The sequence below is a fragment of the Antechinus flavipes genome, chromosome 4, assembly GCF_016432865.1.
Source record: "Antechinus flavipes isolate AdamAnt ecotype Samford, QLD, Australia chromosome 4, AdamAnt_v2, whole genome shotgun sequence".
In the NCBI taxonomy this organism is placed as follows: Eukaryota; Metazoa; Chordata; class Mammalia; order Dasyuromorphia; family Dasyuridae; genus Antechinus; species Antechinus flavipes.
In genome coordinates, this window is record NC_067401.1 from 118,161,819 (window position 1) to 118,185,188 (window position 23,370).

The 23,370-nt window shown below is 35.2% G+C and overlaps 1 protein-coding gene across 1 annotated transcript; it reads right to left on the reverse strand.

Moving 5' to 3' along the window:
* Positions 1-1,528: 1,528 nt before the first annotated feature.
* PRR11 (proline rich 11) lies at positions 1,529-23,076 on the reverse strand. The gene is made up of 10 exons (XM_051994150.1): positions 22,955-23,076; positions 12,743-12,905; positions 12,150-12,303; positions 11,832-11,954; positions 9,258-9,542; positions 6,583-6,681; positions 6,028-6,140; positions 5,076-5,135; positions 4,892-4,988; positions 1,529-2,837 (listed from the first exon to the last, which is right to left on the reverse strand). Exons 1-10 carry the CDS (start codon positions 23,010-23,012, stop codon positions 2,769-2,771), a joined length of 1,221 nt encoding a protein of 406 aa, XP_051850110.1. The 5' UTR covers positions 23,013-23,076; the 3' UTR covers positions 1,529-2,768.
* Between the last annotated feature and the right edge of the window lie 294 nt (positions 23,077-23,370).

Genomic DNA, 23,370 nt, shown 5'->3' on the forward strand with positions numbered 1-23,370 from the left:
ATAATGAAAAGAATGCTGGATTTCTGTGAATTTGAGCAAATTAACTTCTCAATTTTCTCATTTACAAAATGTAGGATGATAATATTATACATTTTACAGATGAAGTGGACTAAATGAGCTCTCGGTATTTTCCATCTTTAAGTATATGATCCTGTGATTTTCATTAGTTAAGAGATGGAAACACCATCAATATTTAGTGAGCATAAATGAAATGTCCAATAATTAATGCTAGAATAAGGTCATTAACCAATGCTTAATTCAATTTTTATTAATTATTGGGGCAAGTTTTCTAATACAAATAAAGAAACTTAAAGTTTTATTTACTTGTCTGACTTTTTTACTTCTCTTTCTCTTGCTGTGAAATATTTTGAAATGTGAAATCCTTATTCTATTCTTCTGATCATCTAAATAAAATTACCTCTCCTTTGCCTTAATCCTACTTATTAGTGTCACAAACTTAAAAGTTACCCACTAAATTTTTCTCCACAAATTTTTGTGGCGGCAAAGAATTGGAAATTGATGGGATGCCCATCAATTGGGGAATAGATAAAACAAGTTGTGATATTTGATTTAATGGAATATTGTTATGTTAAAACAAATGATAAGTATAGTTTCAGAAAAATCTGAGAAGACTAAATGAACTGATGCAGAGTAAAGGGAGCATAACCTGGAAAATATTGTAATTACCAATTAATATTATAAGGATGATCAACTGTGAAAGACTTCGTTATTCTGATCAAGACAATGATTCAAGACATTTCCAAAGGACCCATGAGGAAAAATGCTATCCACTTCCAGAGAGAAAACTGATGAATTCTGAGTATAACTTGAAGCGTATTTTATTTACATTGTGTGTGTATATGTGTGTCTTTCTTTTTATAACATGTGTAATGTAGAAATATGTTTTGTATGACTTCACATGTGTAACTGATATACCGATTGCCTTCTAATGTGTGGGAGAGGGGCAAGAGGAAGAGAACCTGGAATTCAAAAAAGTTTTTAAATAAATGTTAAAAAATCTTTTATATGTAATTGGAAAGTATTTAGTCAAAAATATTTTTTTAAAAAAATACATATGTAAGCTGTTGCAATACTGCTTAACATGCTTCACAGGAAAGACAATGAATTCAATTAGACTCAACTAAGACTCAACTTCAAATGCCAACATATTATGCAAAGGCCAACTTAAGTATTTTACTAGTTTCCAATATAAAGTAGTAAATATAACTGACTTATTTTTAGTAGTTACACTTCCAATTACCTTCATATAACCAAATAGGGTTCAGGAGATGAATGTGACCCTAAAAAATTAAAAACAATCAATTTTTACCAATAATTGTCAGTCTTACATCAATTATTAACAAAGCACTGTAGAAAACTTTCTAATAATATATAGTATTAGTGTTTTAAAATATCAAATACCTTTATAATCTTTTGGGTTTTTTTTTTTTTTTTAAAGCTCTGAGTATGTCCTAACTCCTCATAATGATACTATTAGTCAAATCTGGAAAAAACAAGAGGTCCATCATTTACTATAAAATTTTTATTGTTAAAACATAGCTAAAAGGCCTCAGAATTATTGCCCTGATTTTGTTATCATTCATTATTAATAAAAAAGCATATAGTACATAGTGGTTTTAAGAAGCCCTTGGTTTACAGAATTATGAACAATATAAAACAGGCTGTGATAAAAGCTTAGTAAAAGCTAAAAGGTAAACCTGGGGAACATGTAATATTTCTTAATACTGGTATGATGGCAGTTAGCAGCTTTACAAATATATATATTAAGATATCTTCTTATGTGTCTCAAAAATATGATTATAGAAAGGTCCTAGATTGAATACTTAGCCTTGGAACTGGAATGGGGATTTTTCTAGGGCCATTGTACTTAGCACAAGGCTTGAACATTACTAGATGTTTTAGGAAACTCCCTAAACTAGGCTTTTGGCTTAGGAATTTTCCAGTATCTTATATTTGTTTCATATTACAGCTTTTCCTGGAAAGATGGCAAGATTACTGAGGTTTAGTAATTCTACACTTCTTAACCCTTACTGTCTTCATTGATGAAACTGCTATCTTCATTCTTAAGAGTAGCAGATGAGTTTCTTGAACAATCCTAGATCTGGGTTTGTGTTTAATATCAGCTCCCTCTGTTCTATGGCTAGAAGTACAGGAAAGAGAGAGAGAGAGTCTTGTGTCCAGAGCTAGCTATATCCCTTGGGAGGCAGCATAGTAGAAGCATAGTACTTACTGGGGCTGTCCATGAAACTTCCATTGGCTTCTTGAATATGGAATATGTAAAATAAGGGACTGCTAGGAGAAGATGGTGAGCCAGAAATGGATTCATAAAACAGGAAAAGAGGTGTATTTTACCTTTTAAGGCCATCAGGCACCTCTCTCTTACTTGTTAGGATAAAGATAGGTAAGACTGCAACCTCATTAGGTGGCAAATGTAGCAATTATAAATGACTTCTTAAAATGAATGGAGTCTAAGTCAGACATTCAAAATATCCTTTCATGATAAATTAGAGAAAGGATATGATACATATTTAATTAAGCTTGATCATCTAGATAACCATAGGAAGAAAAAAAATCTGATATCCTATTTGAACATGTTTACTCATTGAAATATGTGGACAATATTTAGATCTATATTTTTTGCTGTGTAGACACACGATAGATGAATTATGAGTTTCTGGAATCCTAAAAAATGACATTTGAGTACATTCATTTAACATTTCATCTTCAAATGTAATTCTTCATTAACATCAATTTTGCTCATCAAAGCTGTTTGCAGAAATTATTGGAGCTTGGGATGGGCTCTTTGGATGAGCCAGCTGTGGAAATTAAAACAAGATACCAATTAGAATTTTATTTATGCTGCTAAATAAAACAGTACAATGAACTAAAGGAAAAAGGAGTGTCCAAAAATGTATCCACTAAATGTAGCAGAATTTACTCATGTTCAACAGATTTTAAGATGAACAAGGGGATTTTTGAGAATTCATCAAGAAGTCATAGGATTTACTGCTAGAAAGTGTATAAGAGATCAAGTCCAACCTCCACCATTTTACAGAATAAGTAACTGGAGCAAGATAGGAGAAATAACTTGCCCAAGATCAAACAGCCAGTAGAACTGAGGTCCTTTTCCCAAAACCTTTCCATTGTACCTTGCTGTATCACAATCTGCTATTGCAGTCCAAATGACTAACTGATGAAAAGATACTTTTAAAATCCTATTTAATTGATCCCATCTGAAAAATCATTATATAGTCAGATCTTAGCTTCAAAAAGTCTATTTCTATCACTATTTGCTTACTATATAGCAAATTAAACTCTTATGATTGGAACAAGTGATTTTTAGCAATCTTAGATGAAAGAGATAGAATCTTCATCATATATATATAATAAAATAAAAACAATCCTTTGGAAAGAAGAGCTACTATGATTTATTTCTACAAAAATATTTGTGGATAATTTCTAGAGAGAGAAGATTGTTTTAAGAGACTAAGGGAAGATGCTTTATCTCTGGGATATATCTGAAGTTATCTTCACTACTGTTTTCTCTAAAATCAATTAGTTTTGTTTAGATAAAGACTGTTCATAAATACAAGAATTTCCTAAAAGTCTCAGTTCAGTTTTAAGTTTTAAGTTATTAAATTTTACAACTGTACTAAGACTTTTGGGACACTCTATATTTGCAAAAACATTTATGCATCATTTTACTTGTTCCATTCTCTAACCTTCCTTAAGCCTTGTCAGAAGAAAATGATCTCTTCATAATCAAATTTCTTGAAGCACTCTACTCTTAGCTTTCTTCACACTTTTCTATCTCCATTGTATCAAAACTGTTAATGAAATTCCCATGGAAATGATTTTGTTAATATTATATATTTTATTTTATGTATACATGTAAATTCCTTGAAGGTAAAGATCTTCTAATTGTTGGGTTGTTTTTTGTTTATTTGTTTTTTCTTTTGTATTGCTCATGCCTAGGTAGATAATAGGCATTTATTAAATGCGATTTCAAGTTATTTGTCCTCTTTCCCACCTTAGGAGCATCTAAGTGGCTCCATACAGAGAGTGTAGGGCTTGGAGTAAAGAAGACTCATGTTTCTATGTTCAAATCTGGCTTTCTAGCTGTGTAGCCCTGGGCAGATCATTTAAACATATTTGCCTTTATTTCTAAAATAAAGCTGTAAAATTCATCTGTAAAATGAGCCAGAGAAGGAAATGACAAATCACTCTTAAGTATCTTTACCAAGAATACCCCAGTGGAGTCACAAAGAGGTAGGCAGGGCTGAATCCCCTCTTTATACTATTCCTTAAGAGCAAGACCCATAATATCACACTCTATATATCCCTATACCTAGTACAATATCTTACTCATAATAAGTCAATCAATCCACAAACATTTATTAAGCACTTACTGTGTGTGAGGCATGTTGCTGAGTGCTGGGAAGATTTTTTAAAAAGGCAAAAAATCAGTTATTGCCGTCAAGGATCTTACTTTCTAACAGAGTGGACAATATACACGTAACTAACAGCAATTAAGTGTCAGATATGGGAACTGAAATTAGATCTTCTTGACTCAAAGTTCAGCATTCACATTAGGCACATCATGAGCATTTGCTGAAATGAATATTAACATGTTTTATTCTTATTCTTCCGAACGTCTTTATTTTTTTTCTCTTTTGGCAGGGAAGAGTTGTTTCATTTAATAGGAATTTAATGAGTACTTATTGTGTACCTCTTTACTGACTATCTATAGACAAGAAAGTCCTACACAAGGACCTAGAAGTTGGCAGAGAAACTGTTTGGAAAACACCCAATGTATTATAAATCTAAATAAATGAGAAAAGGAGGAGAAATAAACATTTCAAAAGCTTGCCTGAAACTTTTGCCGCAAGGCCTTGGTCATTATTGGGGTCAACCCTGTTCCAGTTTCCATATTTTCTTTATTGATAAGAGGAGTTCCTCCTGGGCTCCTATAAAGAAAGGGTATTGAAAATCTTAAAGGCTATTTTTAACCAGTTTTTCATAAGTATTTAAAAAACTCAAAGAAATTATGTTACCTATCTATGTTGACTTTCCTAAGAAGTCTTCTCAGATCCATTTGGCCTTTGCTGGGAGTGCTGATAAAATAAAGCCTTAGTGTTAGGTTATAGAAAGTTATGCCCTCTTTTCTAAAGAAAAATATTTTTCTTCCACTTTTTATAAAATAACTTTTTCAAAAGTGTGATGCTTTTTCTTACATTAAAAAGTAACTGTCTGCTGGGAAAACTGAAAAGTAATCTGGCAGAAATTAGGCTTAGACTAACAACTTATATCACAATCCATTCTAAATGGATATATGACCTTAATATTAAATATTATACTATAAAAAATTAGGAAGTAAACAATCCTTATAACTATTGGTAAGGATATATTCTTAACCAAACAAGAGATAGTGGCAATTACAAAAGTTAAAATAACTTGATTCCTTGAAACTGAAAAACTCTGCACAGATAATATTAATGCATAAAGGATAAGAAGGGAAATAGTGAAGTGGGAAAAATCTTGTATCAAATTTCTCTGATAAGGATTCGATATCTAAGATATGTAAACAACTAATAAACATATATAAGAATAGCCATTTCCCAATAAATAAGTCATCAAAAGATATGAAGGAACAATTCTCAAAAGAATTGCAAAATATTCACAACCCATGAAGCAAATGTTTCAAATCACTAATGACAAGAAGCTAAATCAAAACAATCCTATGTTTTACCACATACTCTGAAAATTGTCAAAAACTGCCCCTCCCCCAATGACAACAATTAATGTTGGAGGGATTATGAAAAGAGACATATTAATATATTGTTGGTGGAGCTGTGAAGTGGTACAACCATTTTTGAAAATAATTTGGATAAACACAAAGTGATTTAAATGTCCATATCCTTTGAACCAAGACTCCATTAATGGGCTTATATTCCAAAAAAGCTTTTGATAAGAAAAAAAATGCTGTAAAATTACCCAAATCCTTACATTATCACATTTGTGATATGGGTTGGTGGAAATTTGGACTGATGTTTCAGGGAGATACTCTGAAGATCAGACACTGTAACCAGAGGCTTTCGTTCCTTCAGTGGTGACAAAATCTTCAAATGAAAAAGGAAAAATTATCATTGATATATTAAAAGATAATCTTGCTACTTTTAAACACATCAAAACAAATTATTGTAGATCTATTCTGTATGAGATGTATCAGTTACCTCACTAATCAATTTTTATCCCATGCTTGACTGTAGAATAGTGTATCTTTGGTCAGTGCAGCAGAACTGATCTGATCCTTGGTGGATCCATTTCTGTTTTAAGTTTGTATGGCAACTAAATAGTTTCTATGAAAAAATTCAGACTATGAAATTAAACACTTTTCTCTTCATGCCTTCAATATATAAGAAAAGCTTGGTTGATTTTTTTAAATGCAGTGATGGCTAGATTGAGAACAGAAGGGAAGTATATATGTGTGTGTGTGTGTGTGTGTGTGTGTGTGTGTTGGGATGGGGGAAGAGACAGTGCATGTGATCCCTGCTTTCTTACCTTACTCCTAACAGAAGAACTCTGTGTCTTCTTTAATTTCACAGTGAGCAGATCTTTAACAGTTATATGCATGGGCCCCTCTTGTTTTAATGGTGCAGCCTAAAAACACAAGGAGAGGCCTGATTTTTCAAACATAAGTAGATACCATATGCACCTGTTTTTTTAGGGGTGTGTTACAGCTTAATAATAAGATGGAAGCAGAAATTCATGTTTATTCTTAGAATTTTTTCGAAAGCAACTGCTTGACCAAGAATGAGATTTTCATTTGACTTGGTACCTAAGTAGATGATAATAAGGCATTTGAAAAGATACCAATCTTATTTCAAGATAGTCAGAGTATAGAAAATATAGCAGCCACAAGAACAAAAGTAACTGGAAGCTAAAGCCATGATTTTGATAATTCCAATAACATTTGGGATTTTGCTTCAATTATATAAAAAATTTCCCATATTGTCTCCATGGGACATTGTGTCACAACAATGACAGCTAAGGAAATGTTTAGAGCACATGAAGTCTAATGTCCTACATCTGATCCAGAGAAGCATTTGAGGTCACAGTAAACCAAGAACAGTTGCATTTAGGAAGGAGTACATTGAACAGTGATCACAGAGTAATGAGTGAGAAAGAAACAAAGAAAGAAAGTGGAAAAATAGGAAGAAAGAAGAGATAGGAGGGAGAGGAAGATAGAGAGGGTAGAGGGACATAGAGAAGGAGATAAGAAGAAGTGGAAAGACAGTTGAGAAAAAGAAGAGGGAGTGAGAGACAAAGAGAAGAAAGATACAGAGAGAGGAGAGAGGGGAAGGAGAATATGAGATATGGGAAGGAAGAGATAGAGAGAGGAAGGGAAAGTTGAAAGGGATAGAGACAGAAGGAAAGATATGGAATAAAGAGAGGGTGAATTAGAATCAGACAGAGAGGGAGAGAAGGGAGAGACACAGAGAAGAGGGGGAAAGGAGAGAGAGAAAGAATGGTATAGATCAACAGAGAGGAGAGAGCTAGAAGAAAAGGGAAAAGGGAGAGAGACATCCAGAGAGGAGGGAAGAAACTGAAGGGGAAAAAAGGGTGGGAAATGGAGAGATTAAGAGGGAGGAAGAAGAAGAGAGAAAAGGAGAAAAGAGAAGGAGAAGAAGAGAAGAGGTGAAAGGAAAAAATCAAAGAATTCTATTTTAGTCTCATAATACAGACCATAATTAGAAAATAAAGAGTGGAAAGAAGTACCCTGGTACAAAAACCAGTAGACAGTTTCTGTCTAAGTAGACTTTGCTGGATCTCCTCCCAATGTTTTCTTATACAAGACTCTAGGAAAGCCCCCAAATTGGTTGTGTTTCTTAAGGGTTTCAAACTCAGAATGCATTTTTCTAAGGAATCAAAATTACAAATGATGGCTTGGTTCCAAGGTTATTAACCCAAAGTCTATTAACCCCATGATGTGCTAGATTATTGAAGTGGCAGAATTGGTATATGTCCACTGAGCAAAACTTTAAAAGGGTGTGTTTCCAATCTAAAGGATCATAAACTTTGAGCTATAATGGATCTTATAGATTATTGACTCCAACCTCTTCATTTTACTGGGTCCATAAACTGGGGCCCATAGAAGTCAAGTGTCTATTAATAATGTGTAACATTCGTTAGTAATCATCAGAGGTAAGATTTGAACCTAGGCACTCTGACTATAAACATTATAAAATGTTTGTACTTTATAACTACTGTATGAGCACTGTGTTAGATTCTCTGGGAATGTAAAAATGATCTTAAGGAACTTACATCCTAGCAGATAATATCTTAATTTCTATAGTCCCTTTAAAAAGAATTTTCATACAATTTCTTCCTTTCTGTAGAACAGAAAAGACTACAGATGTGGCAAAAAAAAGTGAAAAACAAAATGACTGTCTTATAGCTGTTTTTCCTCGTTATAATGGAGGATTTCATTGAGATGAAGAATATATTGGAGAATAACAATAATTTTTTTAAAGTATCAATAAAACATTAAAAAATTTATAACTTCTCACATTAATTCATTTGATCAATACAACCCTGAAAAGTAAAAACACATTTTCTTTTGACAGATTAGGAAACTGAGGCAGAAAAAGGTTAAGTTTTCGGTCATAAATGATGAAACCAGGTCTAGAACTCATTTCTAATCATGAAAATCCTATTTCCAATATAATAATCATTATACTATAGCACATGACCTTTGAACATTCTATTTGACTGGACAGTTATATCACTACAGTGAAGGAGGATATACCAGATTATCATAACTTGACAACTTTTATCCCTTAAAATCTAGCTCTCTTTATTTCCACTCTATCATTACCTGCCAAAAGTCTAGTCTTAATTTAGTTCTGATGTAAGCTTTTCTTCTGGGGAGAGAATATAGGGACCAACCAACAGAATCATTCTATTCAATTTTGCAGTTCTATTTCTCCAGGTAGATGAATTGGTATTTTGGATTATAATGGGAAGAAACATGTGGATCAAACCTTAAGGGTATGAACACCTCTAAAAAGAAGCTGAAAAAAATCAAGTTCCTAAATCCAAAAAGCTAGAGAATCTTGAGTCAGAAGTAAGCTCCCCCAAAAGATGCTCTCCTTTGTGACACAGCCAGAAACAGTTAGCATAACTCATACTAGTAACCATTGCTGGGAAAACCAGAAATCATCATTGCCTCCTACCTGAAGTGTTTTGGTACGATTGGCCTTTTTGAGTACTGAGGTGAGTGGAAGAGGCTGTAGTGGTGGAAGTGGTGGAGGTGGTGGTGGTGGAGGAGGAGGAGGAGGAGGAGGAGGAGGAGGAGGAAGGAGAATCTGAGGCTGCAGTGCCACAGATGGAAGTATGGATGCTGATTCTCTAATAATGGTTTGAGCTTGAGCAAGATCCTCTGGAAGTTGAGCCCTCAAGTAACATGTTTTATGGCAATCCTGGCAAGAAGAACACTCTGAGGCAGGGTTCTGAGAAATCTGAAAGAAAAAGAGATTCAATTTAATAATAATATCCAGAATTAATACAGCACTTCTGATGTGTCAGGCACTATGTAAAGTACTTTATAAATATTATCGCATTTGATTTATCAAGTGAATGGTAAATTGGCCTAGTCTGAAGATTTGATTAAAGTTTCAAGAATGGCTACTCTTGGACATGACTTATCTTATTAATTATGGATTTAGTGTTATGTTAAATGTCCAAGTGAAGCTAATATTTAATTATAATATATATGTATAATATGGACACAAATATATGTAACTATATATAATAATTAATATTTAACTATATCTAACAAATATTTAATTATATCTAACAAAATTTTAACCAGGGTAGATGGGACAAAGAACATGGAAGAGGCAGGGGAATGATTTCAAAGGGATGTCATATCAAGTGAGAACTAAAGAACATTAGAGCAGAAAGGGAAGCCTAAACATCATCTGGTCCCACCCCTTCCTTTTAGAGATGTGCCATTTTTAGTTTCAGTTAAACATTTTGGAAACTGTAATAAGAGAGCAAAAGCTTCCCTCAGGGAGATGGGTACAAATTATTTGTTTGTCAGACTGACACTGAGATTAGTACTGTCTCTGACTGGGGCTTGAGGTCCAGAGCATCTCTAGAGAGAGACCATACAACCCCTCAGATCTCCCTCTTTCTCCTGAAAGAAAAAAAAAATCACAAAAGAGCCTTTTTATTTTATTTTTTAAAAATAAGTTTAATGCAGGTGGTACTTCTCATAAAGAATTTAACAGGCACTTAATACCTTGAACTATGTTTTTTTTTAATGTGTGTTCCAAAGTCAATTCAAGATACAATTCAAACACTTGCATTATTATTTATACATTCATAGGCTAAATAACAAGATACCTCCTGCTATCAAGACTTTGTTAAAAATCACACCTATATTAGACTCCTCAATCAGTGCATGTGATAGGGAGTTCCACTTCAAAGACATGAATGTTTTAGTGGATTTAGGCTGAATGAATTAAAAAAGAAAATTTTTTTTTGAAAAAAATAATCTGCATGACTACTGTAATAGGATTTTAGCAGGCAGTAAAAAGGAAGTCAGTGCATTTAAAGCTATCATTTCTGCCCATCACATAATCAATTTTTAAAACTAGCTTTGCTTAATCAATTTAACCATTTTAAAAACACTTTTTTGTTTTTGCAGAGAAACAAACAAAAAAAATCAAAGAGCAAGGGTTTTTGTTTTCTCTTTTTTACAACCATCATTTTCTCAATTCTAGCTTAAGTTTGTCAAACAACATGCATTTTTTTCCTTTCAGCCTAACCTCACAAGTAGGCTTAGGAAAGACTTTCTCTGACCCTCAAAAGAGCCTTTTTAGGAGTATGTAAAGGCAAGTGGTCCTATACATACAGAAAATATCCATAGCAATACTTTTTATGGGATAGAACTATAAGGAAAGTTAGCATCCATCATTTGAGGAATAGCTGAACAAATTGTAGAATATCAATGAAATAGAACATTATTTATCCTACAAGGATGGCTGAATATAAGGAATTCAGGAAAAAAAAAAAAACAGGGGAAGTTGCAAGAACCAGTTTAAAGGAAAATGAGCTAGAACAATTTACATGTAAAGGCAAGTGATACCAAAAGGCTTCAAAATGGATCAACCCAGCAACTGACGGTAAAACATATTTTCTCAAACATAGTAGGCACTTAATAAATGTCTGTAGCTGTTGACTGATTAAGGTTAGTTATACCTCCTCTGTTTCAGTAGGAGAGCTTAGTCCTATATGTTTGTAGATCAGTTACATATGGACTGATTGTCCACCTGCCTCAGATGAGTCACTGCGACACTATCAACAGACATTGATATGCTTGGAAAATTATAGAATAGCAATTGATTTTTAAGACTTAGGCACTTTGAGCAATGCTAAGGCTAACAATGATTCTAAAGAACTGAAGATGAAGGATACAATCTACCTGATGACAGAAAAGGGATGGGCTAAATATTCAGGAGACACATTTTGGGACATTGCTAATATAGGACTTTAGTGTTGCTTGACTGTGCATATTGACCATAAGGGACCTATTTTTATTTTGCTTTTTTTTTTTTTTAAGTTTGATAAATCTTTTTAATGATAAAAATTGAACTGGATTACTTATTCTGAATATAGTATCTTCTGTGGGTATAATTATGTATAGATATTTTCTATTACCTGACCAAAAGCTGAAGGGAATAATAGCTCTAATTTTGCAAACAGGCAGAAATTTGGTCTTAGATATATAACTTGTTACTGACCTTTACTGCTTCCTGGAGCTTGTAGAATTCATTTTCCAGCTTGTCAACCTGCTGTCTGATCAGGCTGAGTTCCCGGAGGTAGACACGGGATGGAAATAGGTGGTCTTTCAATATCTCTAAATTCTAAAGCTCAGAAAGATACAAACCCAAACCCCAGTCATAAAGGATACAACCAAAAATGAAACAAGATAATAGCTCCTAACTGAAAGTCCTCAAAATTCACAGTTCATATTGTGATCTCACATGATTAAGATCTCAGAGGATCATTTACCTGAATACACATAGAGAAGACTAGAAATGAATCAGTCAAAATCATACCTGTGTAATGCTGCTCTGGCAACACCAATAGAAAGACCAAACCCTCTTTGCTAGGAATTTCATTGCATTCTTTGCGCTGGAAAACATGATGCTCCAAGCTAATGTTGGCCAACTTTGGCCACAACTTGTTTTTGTGGGAGAGGCATCTATCACCCTGTAGGGAAAAATAAAAAGAAACCCAAAGCTATACTGCCAGAACAGCTTCCTAAGCAAAGGGAGCCACATCATAGACCCTGAGTGCTAGCCCAGAGCCTTTCCCCTGTAGATAGGAAGACGGAAATCACTATCTATTCATTAACAATGGAATAGGTACAGAGGTTATCTAAAAGGAACAGGATATATGGGATATGATGGGGAGGATATAATTATTTTTATAATGTTCTCTTTTCTCTCTCAAAATTGCCATTTAGATGAGAGTGCATCTTTTCTCTGATCTCCTAGGCTTCAATTTTATTCACTCTCTTTATCCATGTCCCATCTCTATCCCTTCCCAATAAGGTTTATCCAATCCCATTGACTTTGGCCATTCTTCAAAGTAACACAAAATTCTAACTAAATACCTACAATTTTCTTTACTCTGCACCAAGACTCACCTTTCAGATGGAGGTAGAGTTGGAGGTGAAGAAGGAGAGGGAGGGGAAGGAGGAAAAAGACATGGAATTGGATCAGAAGGACTAACTTTTCTTTTTTTCAATAACATTTTGGCTCTGACTCTCATCTTTCTTCTTCTCCGGTACTTGTGCTTGTTCATTTTTTCTGTAGAAAAATTGTAGGCAGTGATTTAAAATCTTGGTTAATAGAGAAGGGAAGATAAGGAGAAAAGTCCCGGCTTTTTTATTTCAGATTTTATTTATGAAATTTTTACTTCTCCAAGTAGACTTCACTCCTTTGACTTGTTCCCACCGCACCTTTTGGTATAAAAGGACTTAAGCCTTTCTTACCCAGAATTCCCACCCTAAGCCTCCTATGTCAGTCTTGACTGCTGACTGCCTCAGTTGTTCATCATATTTAGGTCTGACTTCCCTTCAGTCCCTGTCCTTAAAACTGTCCAGATGCCATACACCATTTCTTCTCTTTCCAGCTCTGGAATTATAATCACACGAACTTTGTCACTGCTTCAGGAAAAAGTGTGTCAATCTATTCCCCTTTAGCTCTACTCACTAACTTTGTAACTTCCCCAAATAAAATATCTTTCAGAGTCATCATTTCTCTAAATATGTGGCCTCCCTGTATTAGAATGTAAGCTCCTTGAGAGCAAGGACTGTTATAGTTTTATATTTTATTCCAATGCATTTGTTATTATGGTTCAATTGTATCTGACTCTTTGTGACCACAATTTAGGGGCTTTCTTGGCAAAAATACTGGAATGATTTATTATTTCTTCTTGAGTTTATTTTGCTGATGAGAAACGGAGGCAGAGTTAAGTAACTTGCCCAGTCACCCAGCTAGGAAGTTTGTAGGGCTAGATTTGAACTCAGAGAGATGAGTTTTCTTTGGCCTGTCCAAAAGCAGGACAATTAATTGTATTATTATTAATTGTATAGTTATTAATCACGACTTTGTAAATTACAATTCTAATCTGGAAGGGTGGAAAGAGTTAAATCATCCCAGATCTAAGACTCAGGGGTTTCCCAAAATCTTGAATAAATTGATTTCATTATTAGAGAAATTAAAGTATATATACATAGTTAGCTGAATATGAAAGGATAATATCACTTTATTTTTATTATATTTTTTCTTATCTTTTTTTTGTTTGTTTGTTTATTGAGGCAATTGGGGTTAAGTGACTTGCCCAGGGTCACACAGCTAGGCCATATTAAATGTCTGAGGTCAAATTTGAACTCAGGTCTTCCTGATTTCAGGGCTGGTGCTCTATCCACTGTGACACCTAGCTACCCTAAAATATCACTTTAAAAGAAACATACTTCTTGAGAAACTCCTGGATTGAAATCCAGGAAAATTACTTAAGAGATTTAAACTTCTGGAAAATACCCTTTAGTTACTCTGAGTTGAGATAATAACCAAAGTGGGTACTTAGAGTTGGAATAGATCTGAATTTCAATCCTATCTCAGACACTTGGTAGACAAGTCACTTGTCCTTTCTCAGTCATAGTTTTCTCAATTATAAAATGAGGAAAATAATAGCACCTACCTCACAGGGTTGTTGTGAGGATCAGATGATATATATATATATATATATATATATATATATATAAAATGTCCTGCCAACCTACATAAATGCTAGCTGTTGTGATCTTAAGCTCCCAAAGAGTCTCGCTGGGTTTTTGCCACAAGTACTTTGCAAAATTGTTGTTGTTAACTAATTATCTTCTAAGAATAGGACAAATCTAAAATCACTTGGATTCTTGAGCAAGTGAATGGCTGAACTAGAAATAACCTTGTCCATCCCCTCCTGTTCTGACCACAAGCCTGGACACTCCTTCCCTCCACACTTGTATTAGAATTGGGACAACCTGCTTTTAGACTACATACTTTAATTTGGCCTTCTTTAGTGACAGGGAGTCCAGGCACTTGGTATGCATCTCTACACTTGGCTCTCCTTTTCTGACTCACACAGCTCTCTGCTGGGGGTTGGGAAACCAAGGAGAGGGCAGCAGTGTGGCAATGAAGTAGGGTTAGGTGGGGTGGGCATCAACAGCTACTATGGGATGGGGATGGGATGAGGAGGGAGGCCTGCTTATCAGCACTTTGCTAGGCAACAGAGCTCAGGTTTAAAATAGTAAATGACCCACCCTGGTTTATTCTTGGAGGTCTGGAAGATGTACTGGAAAATGGTGTTTGAATTCACTCTCATCTTCACAAGGTATAGAGACAAACTTGAAGCTTGGAAGTAGTTATGAATTCCTTTTGGATCATTATAAGTACCGAACAGATTTGACAATTTCCCACCTTCTTCCCCACCCCCACCCCCACTCCACCCCCAGCATATAAATTCTTTTGTCCTGAGGTAACATTTCCTCTTTTTTGTTTAGGTTTTTTTTTTTTTTTTGTTACTGTTTTTCATTTTTAAAGAATCCTTTTAAGAAATATGTATATTCCCATTGGAATAGAACAGGGCAATATCATTCTGGTTGCTTAGGCTTTCTTTCTTTTTTTTTTAAATTATTATAGCTTTTTATTTACAAGATATATGCATGGGTAATTTTACAACATTGACAATTGTCAAACCTTTTGTTCCAATTTTTCCCCTCTTTCCCCCCATCCCCCAGATGGCAGATTGACCAATACATGTTAAGTATGTTAAAGTATAAATTAAATACAATATAAGCATACATGTCCTAACAGTTATTTTGCTGTACAAAAAGAATCAGAGTTTGCTTAGGTTTTCTTACGAGAAAAAAACATACTCTATCGGAGCCATCCACTCCGATTTGCCCAGTAAGCATTATTTAGTTGCCTGGCTGGAACCCCCACAGAGATTATATTGAACTAGTGTGCAGGGGATGAAAAGAGAGTAATGTGGGTCCAGGTGAAGGATGTGATTTTAAAATGGAAAGACCTAGAGGAATTTAAATGAAGCTGGTCATCATCCTCTTTTCTCCTTAGGATCATAAATTTAAAGTTAGAAAAGACCCAGAAGATCAACTGGACACTAGAGCTGAGGGACTAAGGAAATTGCCAGAAATTCATCAGGTAAATTAGCAGCAGACACCTCTTCCATGGTTCTTAATCCAGAGTTTGTTTTTCCACTACACTATGATACATGTTATTCTTTGTAGCTCTATTATAATTTGTGTGTGTGTGAGTTGTGATTTAATGTTTTTTTCTAATACAGATGTCTACTCTCCCTTCTACCATATTCTCCTTATCCCCACTGAGAATACAAGAAAAAAACAAAATTCCCTGTTATGAACATGTAGTGAAGCAAATTCCCTCACTGGGTTCCATTCCTAAAAAATGTTTCAATCTGCGTTGTGAGCCTATCACCTTGATATTAAAGAGGTAGGTTGGCTATTTATTTTATCATGAGTTCTCTGAATCCTGATTGGTAATTGTGTTGACCAGAATTCCTAACAAAGCTTTCAGAGTTGATTCTCTGTAATCATGTTTGTTGTTATTACATAAATTGTTCTCCTGGAGAAGCTCTATTTTACTACCTTACACATATCAAGAGATAATAGTATCATAAGGCATAGAGAGTAAATCTTCAAGCACAAAGGTCAAAGGCCTATCTCCAACACAGTGTGATACAGGGTACGGTTCTCTTTGGGGGGGGGGGGCGGGGAAGAGGGGTTGTTTTTGTTTTTGCTGAGGCAATTGTGGTTAAGTGACTTGCCTAGGGTCAAACAGCCAGGAAGAATTAAGTATCTGAGATCAGATTTGAACTCGGGTCCTCCTGACTTCAGGGTTGGTGCTCTATCCACTGCACCACCTAGCTATAGGGCATATTTCTTAAGTTTTCAGTGCCCCCAGGTAACAGTCCAAGATTCATAAAGCAGAGTAGGTGCCCATTTACCTAGATAAAGAGAGTTTCCTTCATGAGATTTTCCAAAACCAATGCAATCCTGAAAATGGGGAGGAAGGAAGGTGGTTCAAGTGATTTCTAACAGTCATCCATAAGATAGTTTCATTTTTCACATAATAAATCTATACCAAATTACTTGTCTTCTCAAAAATAGACAAGGGGAGAAAGAATTTAGAACTCAAAATTTAAAAAAACAATTATTTAAAAATGTTTTAGCATGTGATTGGGGAAAAAATATTAAATCTTTTTCATGCAGTAGAATGTAAGCTCCTTGAAGGCCGGGATTTTTTCACTTTTGTATTTGTATTTCTAAATCTTAGCACAGTACCTAACTCAGACAGAGTAGGTGCTTATTGTCATTAATGTATAAAAAAATACATGACTATCTACTGTTATCATTCTATATGAATATATGATATTCATAGTTTGTGAACTATAAAGTATTTTGCTCGTGTTTCTGAAAGAAAACTTTTGAAAGCTGTTTAAATCCATCCTACTCATGGTCTCCCTGGGTATATAATAGAGAATTGGGAAAGCATTTTCAGATATGAAATGAAATAATTTGAGAACTAAAAGAAATCATCTAATCCCAGGCTTCTTAACCTTTTTGTTACCTGGACTTCTTTGGAATACAAGGTTTTGTAAGGGTCAATGTTGAAAAATAATCCATGCATATGTTTTGAAAATAAAAAGTTTTAATAAAAATATATATATACATATATGTGTATGTATATCCATATATATTCATATATATGCATTTTTAAAGTTCATAAATTTCAGGTTAAGAAATCCTGAATTAATCCAAGATCCTTATTTTACAAATAAGAACACTAAGAGAGAGAATTGTTAAATGACTTGCCCAAAGTTCATGGTTAAATAATGGCAAAACCAACACATCAAGAAAGAAGATCATTTTTATCAGGATAATTGTAGTTTAAAAAACTACAGTTATGGGGTGCTGAGGATACAGCACTGGCCCTGGAATCAAGAGGACTTGAGTTCAAATATGACCTTAGACACTTAATAGCCATGCAACCTTAGGCATGTCACTTAACCCTGGTTGCCTCCAAAAATTAGTTATTAGTAATAAAGATAAGTATAGAACTTGCAATTTCAATGGCATAGGGACCACTTAATGAAGAATCTTTCCTACCAATATAAGTTGGTATTTTCTCTGTATCATCTTAGAGAATTTCCTCATATACTAAAGAGATTGAGCCAGAATCACATAAGATATATGAGTAGGAGAGACAATATGTGTCTGGGCCAGTACTTGAACTCAGTTCTGCCTGAGACTGTCTATGCTATGTTGCCTCTGAAAGCTATTTGTCCTTTGTTTTCAGAGAGGACCAATAACATCAAGAGGTGATATCTTGACTCAAAGACAAGTTGGATTTAATTGAGGCAGAATTGCACAAAGTTATCAGCCTCACTTTCTCTTTCAGAGGCATCAAAGTCCAGTGGTAGGACAAAAGTCAGCATGACTATAGATGATTCAGGATGCAGTGGATGACCTTTCTGACCAAGCTTTTAATATTCCACCATGCCTGCTTCAGCTGCCTTTATGACTGTTGAAAACAAAGTGTTCCCCTCCACCCATTCCACCCACATTCATATGTTTAGAGTAGACACCCCTTAACACGGATGGGTTTGAGGATTGTTGGTTACCCTTGAGTTCAGCCCCTCTGTCATTTTGCCAAGACATTTTGCCAGGTGTGGTTTCTGCACAGGCACAGTTCCTTGAAACCACAAGTTCCACAGGTGAGAGTTATGTGTCATATATGAGCAGCCCTGAAAAGGGTCCAGCAAGCTCTCATGCCAGAAGTGCTATACCCCATCTCTGAATAATAACATCAACTAAGATTTATATAGAACTTTCTCTTTCAATTATTGAGTGGTCACAGTTGTTTCAAAAGTAAAGGATGAAAGTTCCACTCTCAACAAGGCAGAATGCTCAACAGAGAAAGATTTTTTTTTTAAACCAACTATTACTTGGCCCAAAAACCATAATCCCTGATCCTGTTGAGACTAAAGCTACTTTGTTGATAAGAGTATGAGAATTTTGAGCTGTAATAGGACTAAGTCAATCAGATGTCCACATTAAGTCCAGCATCTAAAGAGGGATTCCCTAGGTTGTTGTTGGTGGTAGTGGTAGGAGTTTACAAAATGGTCACCAGGCTGTCTGAGAAAGTGGGAAATGGTAAAAGTCAAAGCTTCCATCTTGATTAGTAATAGAATGCAGCATCTACACTTCCATCCTGGATGAGACAGGGACACTGAGTCTTAAAAACAAACAAAAATCCAGCTATTCTATTATGTCCTCAATTTAACTAGGAATTTTGCCTAGTAACCCTTATACTCAAGGAGTATATTTTTCTAGAAGCATTAAACATTTACAATTGCCATCTTTTCCAAAATCATTTCATGAACCCATCAGAGGCATAAATCCTACTCATGAGGTGAGATCCAAATTGCTAATCTGAGACAGAAACTCATTATTTTGTGACTCTCAAGAGTACCTTTTTCTCCCACCAAACACTATACAATGCATTGTGAATGTCTTTTATTTTTGGATTATTTCTGATGCTACAATGCAATTATTTAAATCAGGAATTATACCAGCTATAGGTATTGTAATCTAGAAGACCAAAGAAAAGTTGGCAATTTTTATGAATCCTCAGTGCAACTTCTTAATAAAAAGTACATATGATTCAATATTGAGGCTTATTCTGTGGTTTATTAGTAATCAGTGCTTTGGCTTGCTAATTGTCCCTTGTACCTGATATTCCATCTTCCACTTTCATTTCTATGCAAAGTCTATCCCATTTGGGATGTATCCCTTTGTTACTTCTACTTCATGGAATCTCTAACCTCCTTTAAAGTACAGTTCAGATGTCACTTCTTACCTAAGGATATGGTGTGGAGGATGATCCAACAAAGGAGACTAAGAAGTGGTCAGACAGACAGGAAGCAAATCAGGAGAGAGTAGTGTTACAGAAACCTAGAGAGGAGAAAGCATCCAGGAGGAGACAGAAGACAACAGTGTCAAATGCAGCAGATAGAATGAAAAGGATTCAGACTTAGGAAAGATAATCAGAATGAGCAATTAAGATATGATTGGTAACTTTGAAGAAAGCAGTTCCGTTGAGTAATGAAGTTGAAAGCTAAAATTGCAAAAGGTTGAAGAGTAAGAAAAGAGGAAGTAGAGGCAGGGAGGATAGGCAACTTTTTTGAGAAGTTTGGCCAAGAAAGTGAGGAGAGATATAGCTAGGTACTTTATTTTTTATTTATATTTATATATAAAATATACAAATATTTATATTTAAAGAGATATTGCTTTAGAAAATAGAAATAAGATCTAATAAAGGCTGCTAGGGGAATGAAGCAACTGGAGTCTGGAAGACCAGAGTTCAAATTCAGCCTCACTTCTTAGCTGTGTTACTGGGTAAATCACATCTTTAAATTGAGCTGAAGGAGGAAAAGGCAAATCACTCCAGTATCTTTACCAAAAACCAAATCAAACCCAACCCAAATGTGGTCACAAAGAGTTGGATAAGACTGAAATGACTGAACAACAACAAAGATCTAATAAAGGTTTTATAAGGATGGGACAGTCTTGAGTTTGTTTGAGGACCATAGTGAGGAAATCAGTTGATAGGGAGACATTTGAGAAGTGGTGATTAAGAGTGTTATCTGTTGGAGCAGATGGCAAGAGATGATACCAAGTGCACATGTAGAGAAGGGTTGACTTTGTTAAGGATCAGGGAAAAGAAAATGAGAGATGTCAAGGAAATTTGAAATCAAGAGAATGAGAGGAGTTCATGTCAAACAGCCTCATTTATTTTTTCAATAAAAAGACAAGGTCCTTAGCTGAGAGAAAGGAGGGAGGAATCCTGGGATCCTTGAAGAAAAGGAGATTTAGAATAGTTTCTGGGAAAGTTAATAGGAGTAAGGGAACAACATAGTTATAGTAAAGGCTCACTTGAATATATATACCTTAAATTTGTAATATACTCAGCAAGTTTGTAGGACTTCTTCCAGCTTTCTTCAGTGGATGTGAATAAGAGTGGAAGAAGTAGAAGGTGGAAGGGAGTAATCTGTGGTTTAAAAGAGGGCAAAGATGTAAGGAAAAGAAAAGGGTAGGTAGGTGGGGCCTGCAGTCAGGAAGACTCTACTTTGTGATTTCAAATCTAGCCCAGAGACTTACTAGGTATGTGACTCCAGGTTTACTTTCACAGTATTTACCTCAATTTCCTAATGAGCTGGAGAAGAAATAGAAAACCAACCCATTATCTTTGAAAGAAAAACCCCAAATGAGGTCACAAAAAGTTGCATATTTCTGAAAAACAATGTAACAACAAGAAAAAGAAAAAAAAATTAACAATTAGAACTACTCAAAATCAGAATGGGCTGCCTCCAGAGGTAGTGAATTCCTTATCTTTGGAAGTCTTTAATATAAGCCTGGATGGTCACATGTGAAGAATGTGGTTGAGGGAATTCTTTATCACTGAGGTTCCTTCAGTTCTGAAATTCAGTAATTCTGAGTTATTTTCTAAGAATTAATCTGATTCAGCAGCCTTGTCAGTAGCCTAGGGCTTACAACAATGGGTACAATATCATCTGCAACTGGGCAGCTGGAGGAATTTCCCATCTGTAGAGAATGTCATTATCATTTGAACATCATATTGGATATCCTCTGTTAAAAATGATAAATAAAAATGATAAATATGTTTAAAAAAAAAAGAGGGCAAAGGATTGAAGGGCTGAGAATAATGTAGGAGCTGAAATTTCTAACTACTAGGTTGAGGTTGGAGAGGGAGAAAAGTATGGTTTCAGTAGGTTAATAGTATTCTTTCTACCAAACCAGAAGGCATCTTTATCTAAACTTTACATCTCTCCCACCTTCTAACCTAAGTTCTGCAAGCAGCAGAGACTTAAATGTAGAATTAAATTAGAAATCCAGATACATTTCTTTTATAAAGGATGTGATTTCCTTGAGGAGAAAGACTTTCATTTTTGGCTTTGTATCCCTACCACTTGGCATAGTGCTTGACCCATAGTGAGCAATTAATGCTTGTTGACTGATTGATACCGTGATTCCTTGAGAGTGTTTCAAAGCAACTTTATGGAATGCTAAGAAAGATTGTGATCTATGACAGTGGAGGAAGTACTTATTCTAACAAATGGTCCAAAGATGAGGAAAAGAGTCTGTAGAGAAATTTCACTTGGATGGAAAAGAAAACGATATCTTTATTTTCACTAACCACTAATTGAAATTTAACATTTTCTTCAATTATCAAGCTAAATTTCTATAATCTTCACTTGATCTTCAAAGAAGTCTGTAACACAAGATTAAGAACCCATTTCTCACCTAACGGGTTGAAATATGTGCAAGATTTTACCTTAGGCACTTCGTTCACCGTCAAAATAAAACCTGCCTTCAAGAAGCTAACACACTAAAAGGGGATAGATAAAACATGTAAATAATTGTGACGGGGAAAATGTGATAAGGGGAAAGGAAGAGTCTAAAGTACTATAGGAAATAAAGATACAGGTACCCAATCTGTGTATCATAGTGTTCATTGCTATTATCACTTTATCAGATAAAAGGTCTCCTTGAAATTAAGAAAACCTACCTTGAATCTTACTTCTAACACACATACTAGTTATGTTACTATTGACAAGTCACAATCTCCCTGTTCCCCATAAAGCTATCAAAGTACACGTTACAGATTTGCATTGGTAGAAGGAATTTTGGTACTCTATACAGATGAAATCACAGACCGGGTCCGAACAAAAATTACTAAGACGACTTTTGCTCTGCTATCTACTCTTCCCAAGCACACTTGCTTATCAGATAAACGACCCTTTTCACCACCAACAACTAATTGTGTCGTTCAGTTATATTTATTTATAATCTTTTGTAGTGTCTTGCATTGTTCTCTAAGTCATGGGTGTGTCTTTTTGTTAACTTTTCAGTATGCATACGGGAGGCACCCAATACTTCCGTAGCGGCCTGAATTACACAGAATACAGAAAAGTGTAAGACACGGGCATATTATTTTACTGAGATTGTGCAAAGGGAAACTGAATAGTCTCAGATAATTTGTGCCGTGCACGGACGGATAAAGAAGTGTTGTCAGAAAAGAAAGACAAATGTTCCTATTGATGTCGGCAACTTCTGCCTCCCGTAACCCATACTCTCTATCCCTTCCCTACCACCCAAATTAGCCTCCCTCTGCAAGCACGAAAAAAGATGCAAAGCAGCACCAATCGCCTCGATCCTAGGAAAAATAAGGGACGATCTCTCTGCACTTACTAGTAAAAGAGCCCCGGGAGGTAAACAGAGTCTGGGCAATGTCCTCTGGCTGCAGCATCTAAGAGAATTCAAAATTAAACCCTTGGCATGGACCGCCCAATCAGAACCGTCATCTATACTCAATTAACCCTCCGGATGGGGAAAGAAGAGAAGACATTTTGTGATTGGGTGAGGCATTTCGACTCTCTGACCAATCGAAGTAGTGGCGCTTTTTGTACGAATAAGGTTGTACGGCGGTGTCCCCACCTTCACAAAGCGGTTTATGGAATCTCTTCTTTGAGTGGTTGGCGCTTCTTCCGACTCTACCACTCAGAAGCTTGATTCTGCAGAAACTCTGCAATAAAATTGAAAGTAGAAAGAAGGAGCAACCAATAGAAAAAATACAAAACCGACCCAATCCTGATGCGGCATTTTGT